General features: G+C 43.4%; 1 protein-coding gene across 1 annotated transcript in view; it reads left to right on the top strand.

Moving 5' to 3' along the window:
• The window catches only part of SPIDR (scaffold protein involved in DNA repair), a 234685-nt gene extending 223399 nt beyond the window's left edge, over positions 1 to 11286 (top strand). The window contains exons 11-13 of the mRNA XM_075583445.1: positions 5046 to 5160; positions 6556 to 6609; positions 10527 to 11286. Of these exons, the coding sequence (XP_075439560.1) occupies positions 5046 to 5160; positions 6556 to 6609; positions 10527 to 10676 (319 nt within the window). The 3' untranslated portion in view covers positions 10677 to 11286. The remainder of the gene's footprint in view (positions 1 to 5045; positions 5161 to 6555; positions 6610 to 10526) is intronic.
• The last annotated feature ends 2456 nt before the right edge of the window (positions 11287 to 13742 follow it).

The following is a 13742-nucleotide window of genomic DNA, read 5'->3' as shown; positions in this document are numbered from 1 at the left end:
GGGTTGTCCGGGGAGTCACGGGGTCCTTTTGATGATCGGACTGGGAGCCTGGACTTGGGTACTTCGGATGATGGGTCGGAGGGAGGAGGGAGCATGTCCCGACAAGTGTCGGTGTCGAGTGATTGTCCTAGCGGGATGAGTATTACTGTTAGGAATACCTCTCACCGTAAGGGAGTTAATATCCGATCTGAGGGTACATCTGGAGTGTCTTCTGGTGGGCCTGATGAGGAGTCCCTAGAAGAAAATGCAGATTCTAGCTCCGAGGAACGGAAGGAGACTAGGTGGTGGGCCCCCTTGTATGAGGGGTATGTCTCGTGGCTTGACCGCACCCGCTTTATTTTAGAGAGAGAGGGGGTGGTTGATCACTGGTGGGCTGCCGGGGATTTTGATGATGAATCCTACCTTAGGGCTCTAAGGGTACGATGGGACCGTATACAGGCAGGCCTAATTATTCCTAAGGGGTCCGCAGGGTTAGATGATCCGGTGGAGACACATGAGCCCCTATCATGGGTGTTGCCCGGGAAGGCTGGTCAAACCAGTTTAACTAGGGCTTGCAGAGCTGAGCGAGCTATCATTGCCAAGTACAGGAAGTCCCATGGGTTTGATTACCCCTATGTCCCTGAACCTCTAATGACAGAGATAGAGGAGAATAGGGAGAGATGGCTCAAGAATGATATTCAGTATTATATCATTGAGCGAGGGGGAGCCATTAAAGGTATACAGGCCGAGCAGAGGGTAGCTCAACTGATGCGGGTCTGGAAGATTGGGCGCAGTGTACATATGCACAAGGTGGTGTACTGTAATGAAAGAGGAGTACCACGGGAATACAGTGTGACTGTGCATGATGCCGCGGGGCGAGAGGTAAAGAAGCCAGATCCTCGGCATTACTATTGAGTGTCCAATAGAGTGGTCTGTTGTTTCTTTTGCGCTCCCTGCTGGTCAGTGAGTGTACTGAGCGTTCATTATTATGTTATGTAATGATGTTGCTGTGTTATTTGTGTGTTCTTTTGCAGTGTTTCCTGGCGCAAGGTACACCAAATTTAGGTCCAAGCCGGGACGGTGGGTATTCACCAGGGGGAGTATGTAGCCATGCATAATAATGACTGCATACGTCTTCTCTGTTGGCAGTAAGTCCTGGTATATACAGGCCTGCCCACAGTAGTTATGGAGGTTTTCCCTCACACCCAAGTGTGGTGCCCTGTGTAAGGATGGGAGTGGCTGTATGCTCTGAGTCCCTGGATAGTGACCTCAGAGATGCGCCTGCCCCCTGGAGTATAAAGGGCACAACACTGACAGTTAGTGTTGTAGTTGGTGAAGAAATAGTAACCCGAAGGTACCGAGAGGAAGTAACACTTTTGTGACCCTAGTGCAGTAACTAGCGGCAGCAGAGTGATAGATTAAGTTTGTCTATGCCACACTGTGTCCAGGGACCTGGCACAGCGGTGATCTCCCTAGGAGAAAGGGAATCCCACTTCAGTACGGGAGGGCGTACCTGGCAAAGGGACATCACGGAGAGATGTGCGGCTAGAGCTGGCAGCTGCATGGGGCAGTCTGCTACATCCCTGTACTTAATAAAGATGTCCTTGAGAAAAAGAACCCCACTGTGTGAGTGTGAGCTTACTCGACAGTGGATGGCACCAAGAAGGAGTTCCTCACCAGGACCATCTCCCTGCGGAAGCATAGATCCTGATGAGGTGGAGGCGCTGCACATGATGTAAGTTGGACTCGTACCCACTACCTCAGTTACCTGTCCTGATTGACATCCCCTAATAACACCAAGCGGGAGACTCAAGAGTCCTGTTACTTGCAGGTGCACCACCACACACGCCTTGTAATGGGGGACTGGGTAGACTACACGGGCCAATATGAGATTGGGTGGGTCAGGCCAGAGGGAACACCCGTTACATAAGCATCATTTAAAGCAGCAAAACATGTAGCACTGTGTGAATTTTTTTTACATCTTCTTTATTACAGGATTGAAGCAGGGGGTCTCTGGAGCTGATTAGTGTTAATTTCAGCTCTAGGGAACCCCTACTTTCTGAGATACTTACTTTTGTAGGCAGGCCCGCCGACGGGAGGGGTGGGGGGCGGGGTACAGCCGGGACTGCTGTTCCAGGCCCAGTCAGTCTACCCTACAGTCTAGAAATCAAGCGGTGTGTAGACGGAGAACTGAACCAGGCAAAAGATGACGCGGTGGCCCGTAAAAACCGTAGTTTATTGAAGTCTCATTGAAAAATAAATATGCGCACCAATATGTTTGGGGCTCGCAGCGCTTTATCAAGGTATATACCTTGATAAAGTGCTGGGGAGCGCAAAACATGTTGGTGCGCATATTTGTTTTTCTACGAGACGTCAATAAACTACGTTTTTTACGGGCCACCGAATGGTCTTTTGCCTGGTTCAGTTCTCCGTCTACACACCGCCTGATTTCTGGTTCCCACCCCACGGACTGCACGCCGGGACTGGCAGGGATTTTAGGAGGACAGCAGGCACACACCCAGATTTAAAGGTACTGGCTTTGGATTCAAATACTTATCAGAAGACCTTTATATTGCCCTTTGAAGTACCCTTTTCTGGAACATTAGCCATTACTGTGAGTACTGTGGGATGTCTCACTAGGTTACCATATCATATGTGTCTATATTTACCTCAGGTGCCTACCTAATCCCTTTATATGCCGCCCCAACGGTTGTTATTACATTGCAACATTTGCTGAGGAGGGTCTAACTAGCTGAGCACCATTTCTGTTTTCTGGAATTTACTCTACCCCAGCGGTGCGCAAACTGGGATTTTTCTGGGGGGGCCCGGGTGGTTGCAGATGCCCCACATTCCTTCCCGAGGCATTTAAATTAAATGCCAGGGGACCACGTGCGGACTCTGCAACCTCTACTAACCGGGATTCAGCCGGGTTCTGCTCACGTCGCCATGACAACGCGTGTCAAATGCCGCTGCAGGGTCACGTGACACTCGGGGGGGAAGGGGCCCGAGTGCAGGGACTGGGACACGGGGGGGCGCAGCCCAAAAACTTTGCGCACCCCTGCCCTACCTTACAGTCTATTATCGGCAGGCAAGAAGGGCTCTCCCCTTTGCTGGTCACCGCCCATCTGTCCCTCCCTTTCCCAGGCCCTTTGGCTGGCATCTGCGGGCCTGCAGGGCTCTCCTGTGCACTGCCCATCATTGCTCCATCAGGCCCATACAAGGGCCCCAGCTAAGCCCACATACCCCAGGCCCATAACCCCCTCACGCTCCCCATTATCCTCTCCATCTCGCACCCTGTCTCTCACTCTCTTCTCTCTTACACCCTCACATTTCCCCTCCCTCTCTTACAGCCCCATCTCTCAAACTTCCCACTCTCATCCTGTCCCTCCCCCCAGGTATTTCTCCCCCTCACCGTACACTCAAATCCCTGCACCCCAAATATATACACATAAGGCTGGCAATTAAAAATAGCATTAGGAGTTTTTAAAAAAAAAAAATATGCAGACAGTATAACCTAACACTACAGAACTGAGTTATTTAAAAAAAAACATATAGGATTTTGCATGTTTTGCTACTTTAAATGTCCTGGTCACGTGCGCCGCAAGGGATGACGTAACAGCTTCCTATTGGACCGCGTGATGCAGCACACAAGTTCCCTGGCTGCAAATACTGGCACTCCGTATGGAGGTTAAGTTTCTTTGGAAGCAGGCAATCCACAGAGCGGAAATTAACACAGTCCAGCTCTGGGGACCCTCTGCCACAATCCTGTAATACACAAATAAAATTCAATCGTGCACTGCTACATGTTTTGCTGCTTTTTAACAATTCATTCGTAATTAATTATTCGATGTGAATTAGCGGGTGTATTTTCTACAATTAGCTTGGAACGCCTTATGGCAGTATAGTGGCGCCATACTGGAATGTGCAAGCAAATCACTAAAAGCAAGCGTTGCACTGTCATGGTATGAACCACAGCGTGTACAAGACAGAGAAAAGCGCAAACTAAGACTTCTGTGACATTTTTGAAAAACCTATGTTGTGCCTGTTCTAGTCCAGGCTAAAAATAGATCTTCCGTTGACCTACCTAGGTTTAACATTACCTAACTGAATAGTAGTTTTCTCTCAACGAAACTAACTTTGACAAAAGTCTGGTAAACGGTGGGTATAATCTTACTTATTTCATATAACAATGTTAATGTATGCTGCACAGTGTGTATATTAGAACAGTACACCCAGGCAGCATGGATTTTATGTTTATACAGTGTGAGTTCTATCCTTCAGGAGGATTTAGATATGTGTGTGTGTGTGTGTGTGTGTGTGTGTGTGTGTGTGTGTGTGTGTGTGTGTGTGTGTGTGTGTGTGTGTTTCATATATATGTATTAGACAAGTGATGGTGGGGGAAAAAAAGTGACAAAAAAACCTCCATCATATAGCATATTAATTGTGAGCACATTCACATGTCTTAGACAGGTCTGCAACCCTATCTTTCACCATTATCCACTGGCATGCAGGGCTTCCACTGCAGCAAGGGATTCTCTCTATATATATATATACACCATTTTATTTTGCATTATCCTTATTACACTTTTGTGCTTTTTATGCATGTAGCTTTTCTTTAACTAGTCTCCAGAAAACGGTTTTACAGATTTACTATATGTTACAGATAAAGCGACTGGCACACCTTATCTTAATCTCTTCTGTGATGTACGGGCTTGCAACACCGCAGGCCTTTTTGTCACTGAAGATACATAGATGCATAGATGATGGCTGCAGATAACCACTTATCAGACCTCATATATTTGAGGGTCTTCGGCTGTCACTGACCTCTTACCCTTCCCATTTCTACATATTAAGTGGAACACAAGCCCAAGGAATAGCATCCAAAGTTCCTCCAATAGTGGCTAGTATTTAACATGTAGTGTGAGTAGGGGAAGACAGGAAGGATGTCATGTGCTGCCCATTATTACTTTTCTCAGAATTTGGAGGCACATGTTTTTGTTGTTGGTTCTTTGGCAGGATCACTGATTTCGTTTTCTGCTTCTCTGTTTTTCTTGCTACTTCTCCAGAGGGTCATTTTTCTGCAGCCACTGCTCCCAAGTTGTAAGCTGTCCAGTTGTTAAGATGCAGCTTGAAGTATTTCTACACTGTGAATTAAGGCCTGGACACACAGTCAAAGTTAAGGTGGGTCTCAGATTAACCCTCTGCATTTCACTGCCCTCTGGGTACCTTCTTTTAAAAGGTGTCATGAGCTCCTCTTGTTGGTTGCTGTAGACATTGTCTGAAAGCAACAACCATATGGTGCCCAAGATATTTGTAGGTTTTTTTTGTATGGCGATTTGGAGACACAGCAAAAAAAATTACAAAAAAACGACACATAGTTTTCACAGGGCCAAAGAATAGAAAGACGCAAAATCATATCACAATGTACTGTAATTGCAACTTTCTATTGGCTGCCGGAACAAGCCCTAAATCCACAGCCATTTTGAATCCGCCGGGCAAGTATTCTTGCCCAGTTTACAAAACGACATCGGGAACCAGATATCGGGGAGTCATGGATCAGCTTTTTTACACAGCATCCCAGAATGAAAGAATTATAAATAAAGGTTGTTGCCTTCCAATGCTCAATCCCAGAGTTTCTCACCCTGGAGGGGGGCACCTGGTAACCCTAATTGTGACTAAGAAAAATGAGGGCAGACAGAGGCAGACTTTTTTTATTTTATTTTTCCTGCACGCAATTCATACATTTCTCTATGTGGAATGCTAACGCTTTTTAATTAGATTTCTGTGGCCCCACCACCCAAACCTTGTATATCTTCCTTTGTGCACTGAATACATTGCGGAGGAAGGGGCCCAAATGCTATTTTGTTGTTGGGGGGGGTGGGGGTTAGATAAAAAATATGAAATCCCTACCTGTGGAGTATGCAGGATTGTCACTTTTAAATAAAAGGAATTACAATCTCATTAGGGAGGATGTTCCACCTGATAGTAGAGCTGATGCTATTGCTCAGCATTTATTTTTCAGCATCCTACAGTACACTACTTTAGTTTTCTATCACTAGTTATGATTGGAGCTAGTTGTGTGGAGTGTGCGTTCCATAGAGCATAAAGCTGCGGGTTGCAAGTTGTGAATATAAGAACTGTGCTGTGTGAGCTGTTAAACAGTAGTTTCTTCTGGTTTGATGTCCAAAATGATAAATAGTGATATGCACAACCGATGTTAATCAGAGGATTTATGTCGCATTACCAACATATAGTACAAGCAACTAACGTAGAACTGCTCATTGTTTTGTAGGCAGAGGAACAGAGGTCAAGTAATTTACACCAAGTTACGATCAGCTGTTATTGATTCTCAAACGAATGTATTCCACTTAGAAAATCTAAGATTTTCACAATAAATACATTTATTCCCTGTTTTCATTGTTTTGTGAGTGGCACTGGATTTCATGAGTTAATTAATGCTCCATTTTGTCTTACTATACTCCTAAGATTACATTTCCTTGCATAGGCACAGCAAAATACCCCCCGATAAAATACAATCAGTACAGTATCACGTCCATTCTCTGTATTTTTCCACAGCTGCAACAAGAAACTATTTCTTTTCTTCTGAGGTTTTCTTCCAGTGAAAATGGGGTAAGTATTCATGAAATGTATTTGGTTGGCACCCAATACTCTAGTTTACTACTGATACCCAGGAACCTGTGGAGCACCTTGTTGTCAGACTAGTGTCATGGGTGACTGGCCTTCTTTAAAGACTCAAATTCAAACTCTACTACTGCAGAAATGATAGCAGGTGCTGGGCCCCTCACTGTGCAGCACAGCACCCCTCTGGTAATCCCACTTCTTATACTAGGTACCATCTTCTAGCTAAAAGCAAAAAATGCCCAAACAGAGGTCAGCTCACATCCCCAACACTTTGTGTGCATGTCTCTGAACATGTAACCATGTATTATTTGTCATATTAACTATGCCCAGGACATACTTGAAAACGAGAGGTAACTCTCAAAGTATTACTTCCTGGTAAAACATTTTATAAATAAAATAAATAATATTGTGTGCTGCTTGGAAAGTAATCAGACTGTACAATAAAGAGTAGCTCTAAATATGTAGTGTATATATGTGCATATATATATATATATATATACACACACACACACACACACACACACACACACACACACACACACACACACACACACACACACACACACACACACACACACTATGTGTGTATACACATACAGTGGCGAGAAAAAGTTTGGATTTTCAAGTCAAACCTAAAAAATTTATTATATCTTAATCGAAGTCCTAATAATAGATGAAGCTAACCTGGTCAACCAAATTACACAAATAAGATACTTTTTCAACATTTATTTATCCACAAATGATTAAACATTAAATATCCATTTGTGAAAAAGTATGTGAACCTTTAGATTCAGTCCCCCTTGAGCAGCAATAACTTCAACTAAGCGTTTCCTGTAAGTGCTGGTCAGTCTCTCGGGTCTGAGGAATTTTGGCCCATTCCTCCTTACAGAACTGCTTCAATTCAGTGACCTTTAAGGGCTTCCTTGCATGGACAGCTCACTTCAGGTCCTGCTACAAAATGTCGATGGAGTTTAGGTCCGGACTTTTACTATGCTGTTCTAAAACGTGGAACATTTTCTTCTGCAGCCATTCTTTTGTAGATCTACTTGTATGTTTAGGATCATTGTCTTGCTGCATGACCCACTTTCGCTTCAGCTCACAGACGTATGGCCTGACATTCTCCTCTTGAATCTTCTGATACAATGCAGAATGGATGTGTCAATAATGGCAAGGTCCCGAGGCAGTAAAGCAGCCCCAAATCATCACACTCCCACCATCATGCTTGACGGTTGGGTTGAGGTTCTTCTGTTCTAATGCAGTTTGGTTTTCGCCAAACATAACGTTTCTCATTGAGGCCAAAAAGTTCTACCTTTGACTTGACTGTCCAGAGAATGTTGTTCCAGAAGTCTTGTGGATCATGTATGTGCTCTTTGGCGAACTTCAGATGGACAGCAATGTTGTTTATAGAGAGCAGTGGTTTCCTCCTGGCTATCCTTTCATGAACACCATTCTTGTTCAGTCTTTTTCTGAAAGTTGAGTCATGAGCACTCACATTAACCAAGGCAAGAGTGGCTTGCAGATCCTTGTATGTTACTCTAGAGTTTTTTGTGATATCCTGGATGATTTACTGGTTTGTTCTTCGAGAGATTTTGGTAGGAGGACCAGTCCTGTGTTGAGTAACTACGGTCTTGAACTGTCTCCATTTGTCTGACAGTGGATACACATACATATAAACACACATACATATATACACACAGTACCTCACTCTCTCACAGCATACACACAAAAAGTGTGCGGCAGGTGCGTTCGCACAGGCACGCGCACGGCCGCATACTGTATATTACGGGCCTAAGAAAAACATGGCAGGGGAAAAAATGCAAGGGAAAAAAAACCTGTCATGGATTACCGCTTTAAATAACATTGTGTTTAATGGTAATTATCTTTATGCTCTTTATGTTAGAAATTAAGGTATTAACTTAAAAATGTATAAAGCATATCTTGAATTTTAATTGTACTCATAAAATAAGCACAATGTAATTGTATGGCATAGTGGATCATATTCATTATCTTATATTTGTATTGTGCCAACATGCCGCAGTGCAGTACAATGTGGGCGGGAGGATGGACAACGTATGACAGAAAGAGAACATCTTAAGAAATCTGAGACAATAGGCAGGAATCACTGCTCTGGGGAGCTTACAATCTAAAAAGTGTGTGTGCGTGCGCCGTATCTCTAGCATTCTGTGGATTTGCCGGCTTTTATCTCTACAGAATAAAAATAAGATGAAAGAATTACAAAAGAAAATGTGAAATCATATATCAACAACAACAACATTGAAAATGTTGTTTGTTTGTTTTTTTTACACTTTTTAAACCTGATTATTAGTTGGTCTGGACCAGTAGGTCTCAAAATGAATTTTTGCCGACACTAAAAGCCTTGAGCCGGCCCAGGCTCGGAGAGCAGCATGAGTATCCCCAAGTGTGTGTGTGTGTGGCCGTGGAGGTACATGGAGTAAGGCTGCACTTATAGTCCTGGCGACAGCGCACCGCGTCAAAACAAGTTGATGTAATCCGTCACGTGCGCCTATAGTGGGCGCGACCGCGACACAGCGACCAAAATCGCTGAAGTCAATAGAATTAGATTTTTTTTTACGTCAGCGACACGTGAGCGGTTCAGCCAATGAGGGCAAACCGCTCACGGCCACGCCCCCCAGTCACCCTCATCTCCTGCACTACAAGCAGGAATCGCTATTACAACGGCGACTGATGATGTCACGCGGTCGCGTCACTGTAGCCAGGACTATAAGCGCAGCCTAAGGCTAAGGCCCCGCTCCCAGAGTCAGCGCACCTGCGCTGCTGACAGGCGGTGCGCTGAGATACACAGACCGCGATCTGCGGTCTGTAGGGAGCCGGAGCGGGAGGTGGGAGGTTTGATCGGGAGGTGGGCGGTTTGATCGGGAGGTGGGCGGGAGGTGGGCGGTTTGACAGGGAGGGGGGGCGTGGCTTGAGCGGAGGGACCCGCTACTCTCCCCCCCCTCCCTCCACGGACTCGGGCTGGAGCTGGAAGGTAAGTTTAAACACACACACGCAGGCACTCATTCATACACGCGCACACACACACACACAGGCAGGCACTCACGCACTCATACACACACGCGCGCACACACAGGCAGGCACTCACGCACTCATATACACACACACACACACACACACACACACACACACAGACAGAGGCAGGCACTCGGGCACACACACAGACAGGCACTCACGCACTCAGACACATACACACACAGACAGGCACGCACTCAGACACACACACAGAGAAAGGCACTCACCTGCTTTCACTCCACACTCCTCCCCGCTCCCCGAAGCCTCCCCTCCTCCCGAAGCCTCCCCTCCCCATTGGCTCACAGCCACACACGTCACGCGTCAACGCTAGAAAACACCATTCTGTGGTGTCTCCAGCGGCTGACGCGCCACAGCGTGTAGTGCTCTGTGCAGCCAGGGGGGACCGGGACCGGCTCGCGAGGATTCCCCTGCTGGTGGGGAACTCGCGACCCGCCGCCCGCGCCAACGAGCGCAGCGGGACCGAGGCCTAAGAAAGGTGGGGTAAAAAGTGAGTAGCACAGAGTAATTTGATTACATTCAAAACCTTTACTAGTTGTAACATTGTCACATGCTGATAAAGAGCAGTGTGCAATAGGCAGGCGGCATGAATATCAGTTGTATTGGCCCAGAGGGGGGAAAAAATAATTTCTCTTGTCAGAATAAGACATTATCCATAATAGTAGCTGATTATGATTTGTCTTACCTGTGCTTAACTGTTTGAATTGTAAAAAGGTCATAAAGTGGGAGTGGACCTTGCACATGATTTTTATCTCCGAGGTATTTGCTACTTAGAACAAAATGTACAGGACTGTTTGCTTGTAGCCAACATGCTTTTTTTTTTTTTTTTATCTCTGTAGAGTTACGAGGTGAGCGGTGTGATGGGAAAAGAGGTGGGACCCTTGAACTGTTACGTCCAATCTGTAACCAGCCATCCGAACAGCTCTGTTGTATTGGAGGAAGTCTGCGTTCTGGAAGCAGCTATGCTGAATGGTGTGTCAGCTGTTTAAATATCTCTGGACTTTGTCATATAGTTATTAGTTAACTATGTTCAGAATGGATAATGCACAAAGTAGATATAAAATCTGGCGTGTATTTAATTTAAAAAAAATTGAATTTTCAATTGAACAAAGGCCTCAGGCTCTGCAGGAGGGTCAGAGTTTAGTTGACTTCATTTTTTAAAGATTTTATTCAATGGTTTATTTAATACAAGGATTAAACAAAATAATAAAACAAGTGTTCAATTCTTTTTAATTGCACTATGTAATATAAAATGTTGGTATAAAACAAATTCCTGTGTTGCTTCAGTCACTTCCAGCAAAGAAAAAAGATTTTAAAAAATCACGTTATGTGACCAGCACTACTTCTGCCCAAATTTCCAACTAACGTAATCCCATTACTTCTTTCATAGTTATGAATGTAAAGTCATTATTCTTATATATAACAAGCTGTATGGTAGATGTCAGAATGTTCAGAACCCACTACAGAATGTACTGGTAAACGTGCAGAATGTCATAAATATGGGAGCTGTCGCTGATTGTTACACCCTCAAACTTACCATGTACCTGGTTAAATGTTGCTAAATTGAATAAACTGAAAATCTGTACAATCCTTGTATTTAGTTTGTTTTTTTAGTTCAACTTCAGGCTCATCTAGTAGCATGCATGTGTTCACTTTATACCAGGGAAAGGGGTAAATGTGACATAATAAAATGCATATGTACAAAACTAGGTATTAAAAGATGTGCACATATAAGAATTGTGCTAGCTGTTAATGTAGCGTAGTGTCAGATGTGTATGTAGACATTTTAGCAGATCATAAAATATGTTGACTGTGGGTGGCACTTGGTTATGAAGAGGGCCCTCATTTCCTCACAAGCACATTTCATCCAACACCTTTTTTGGTTGTTCATTAACCCGATGGAATGCACTTTTTCATTCAGGACTAATTTGCTGCCTTGTATAAAACAGCATGGTGGTGGGTCTTTAATTGTATATGTATATATGTATATACACATATATATATATATATATATATATATATATATATATATATATATATATATACACATACACACACACACACACAGTGGTTGACAAATCACCAAAAAATCTACTCGCCACACAAAAAAATCTACTCGCCACCTAGTACCAAACGTGTGCTGCTTGGGCCAATATTTACTCGCCCGGGGGTTAAATCCACTTGCCTGGGGCGAGCAAATGTATAGGTTTGTCGAACACTGTATATATATATATATATATATATAGTAGCGCTAAACAAGTGTACAACTAATATATATTTGCACTGTGAATATGTAGTGTGTGATCTATCAAAAAAATAAATACAAAAAAGTCTAATGACCAAGTGATCAGTGATAACAGTGCAACTTAATTGAATCCGAACAAATATTCAAATAGTGCCCCAAACCAGTTCCAATAAAGTTTTGTGAACAAGAAATCCAAATCCAGATGATGATCCTTATGGTGACCACTGCAGCTTCTGAGTGATGTTGCCATACCACATAGATAGCTAAAGAGAAAAAAGAACAAAAAGCGTAAGCTCCATAGCGTTACTCTACAACAATTTAATTGTTAATGAAAAGACTGAGTGCAGTCTTTAGGACCTGCACTCACAAGGAGAGATAAAAATCAGGCAATTTAGAGATCAAATCTCCAATCTTTATAGAGATTTTCTCTAAATTGCCTGATTTTTATCCCCCCTTCAGAGTGCAGGTCCTAAAGACCGTTTCTCTTTTTATTAACCATTAAATTGTTACAGAGTTACGCTATGGAGCTTGCAATTCTGTTTCTATCTATCTAATTTTAATTGCACTACCTCACATAAGCTTATGCTTTATTTAAACCCTTCAGGGCTTTCACACATTTTTTTCACCTGACCATGGGACAATTATTACATACTGTATATTCAGTGTAGGTACCTGCATACGGGTATGCCTTGTCATGGCATGCAGGCTTATAAATGCTTTGGCCAAAAGGGTTTAACAAAATTACACTTTTTCATGAGATTATTATTTTATTTTAGCCTAATTGGTAGGAGTGCAGGAGTGCAGGTGTGCAGATGTGCGTGTGTGTGTGTGTGTATACATACATACATGCATACATACACACACCCTTTCTTTTTTTTTATGTATTACAGACCCCTTCAATACTAAGCAGTTTATTTTTTCTTTGTATGTATGCAGTTAATTATCCCAGCACCCTAGTAACTTTACCAACAAACCAGATTTAGCTTTAACTTACTGCTTCCACATTCAGCAAAGGGGGAAAAGTAACACTACATGTACTGTACCATCTGTTTCACTATCCCCATATGGGTGAGCAGAGACAAACTGATAACAATGGAAACAGGCAGATTAGTTTAGTTTCATTTTTTTTATTCTTAAAAATGCTGTAAAAATGATCATATAAAAAGTTGAGCATGCTCATTTTCGTTCCCTAATATCTACAATACAAAGGTTTTTTTTCTCTGAAATCATTTTACAAATGTACCATAGCTGCTTCAGTAAAAGAATATAGAAGACTACCATTACAAAAATAATTTAAGGAAGTGGGGAAAGGAAGGGAAATGTCTTAGCTTTGTTTATAGTTTTGTGGAGAGAAAAAAAAATACATATATATTTATATATATATAGTTAGTTATATATTCCAGGGGTAGCACAACCATTTGGCTACACATTCAAAAAGAAACTGAAGACCAGCACAATTTCAGTTTGGCACTGCCCCTTGTCGTGCCTTCCCATACAGTACTTTCAGCTACAGGTTGCTGCCAAAACAACATATCAAAAGGCACATGGGCCAATATTCCCACTATTGGCACTTGTGAAGGGCTCGAACAAAGGCAACAGGGCAAGGAACACTTATGAGATGGATTACCATCACAAACTATTGCCCTCAACGGCAAACATTTAAGATAATCACTCTTGTAAAAGGCTGGTACAAAAGGCACTAGAAGGGCAGCAGGTACTGGAGAGACTGCATACAGTCACACAACATGATCCGCAGGCGAAGGAACCTGTAAGGACCGTATTATGTGACAGTGATTCAGAGATCCAGCAC

The sequence above is a fragment of the Ascaphus truei genome, unplaced genomic scaffold (assembly GCF_040206685.1).
Source record: "Ascaphus truei isolate aAscTru1 unplaced genomic scaffold, aAscTru1.hap1 HAP1_SCAFFOLD_323, whole genome shotgun sequence".
Classification (NCBI taxonomy): Eukaryota; Metazoa; Chordata; class Amphibia; order Anura; family Ascaphidae; genus Ascaphus; species Ascaphus truei.
Note: the sequence above shows the minus strand (reverse complement) of the source record. Positions and strands in the feature narration are given on the sequence as shown.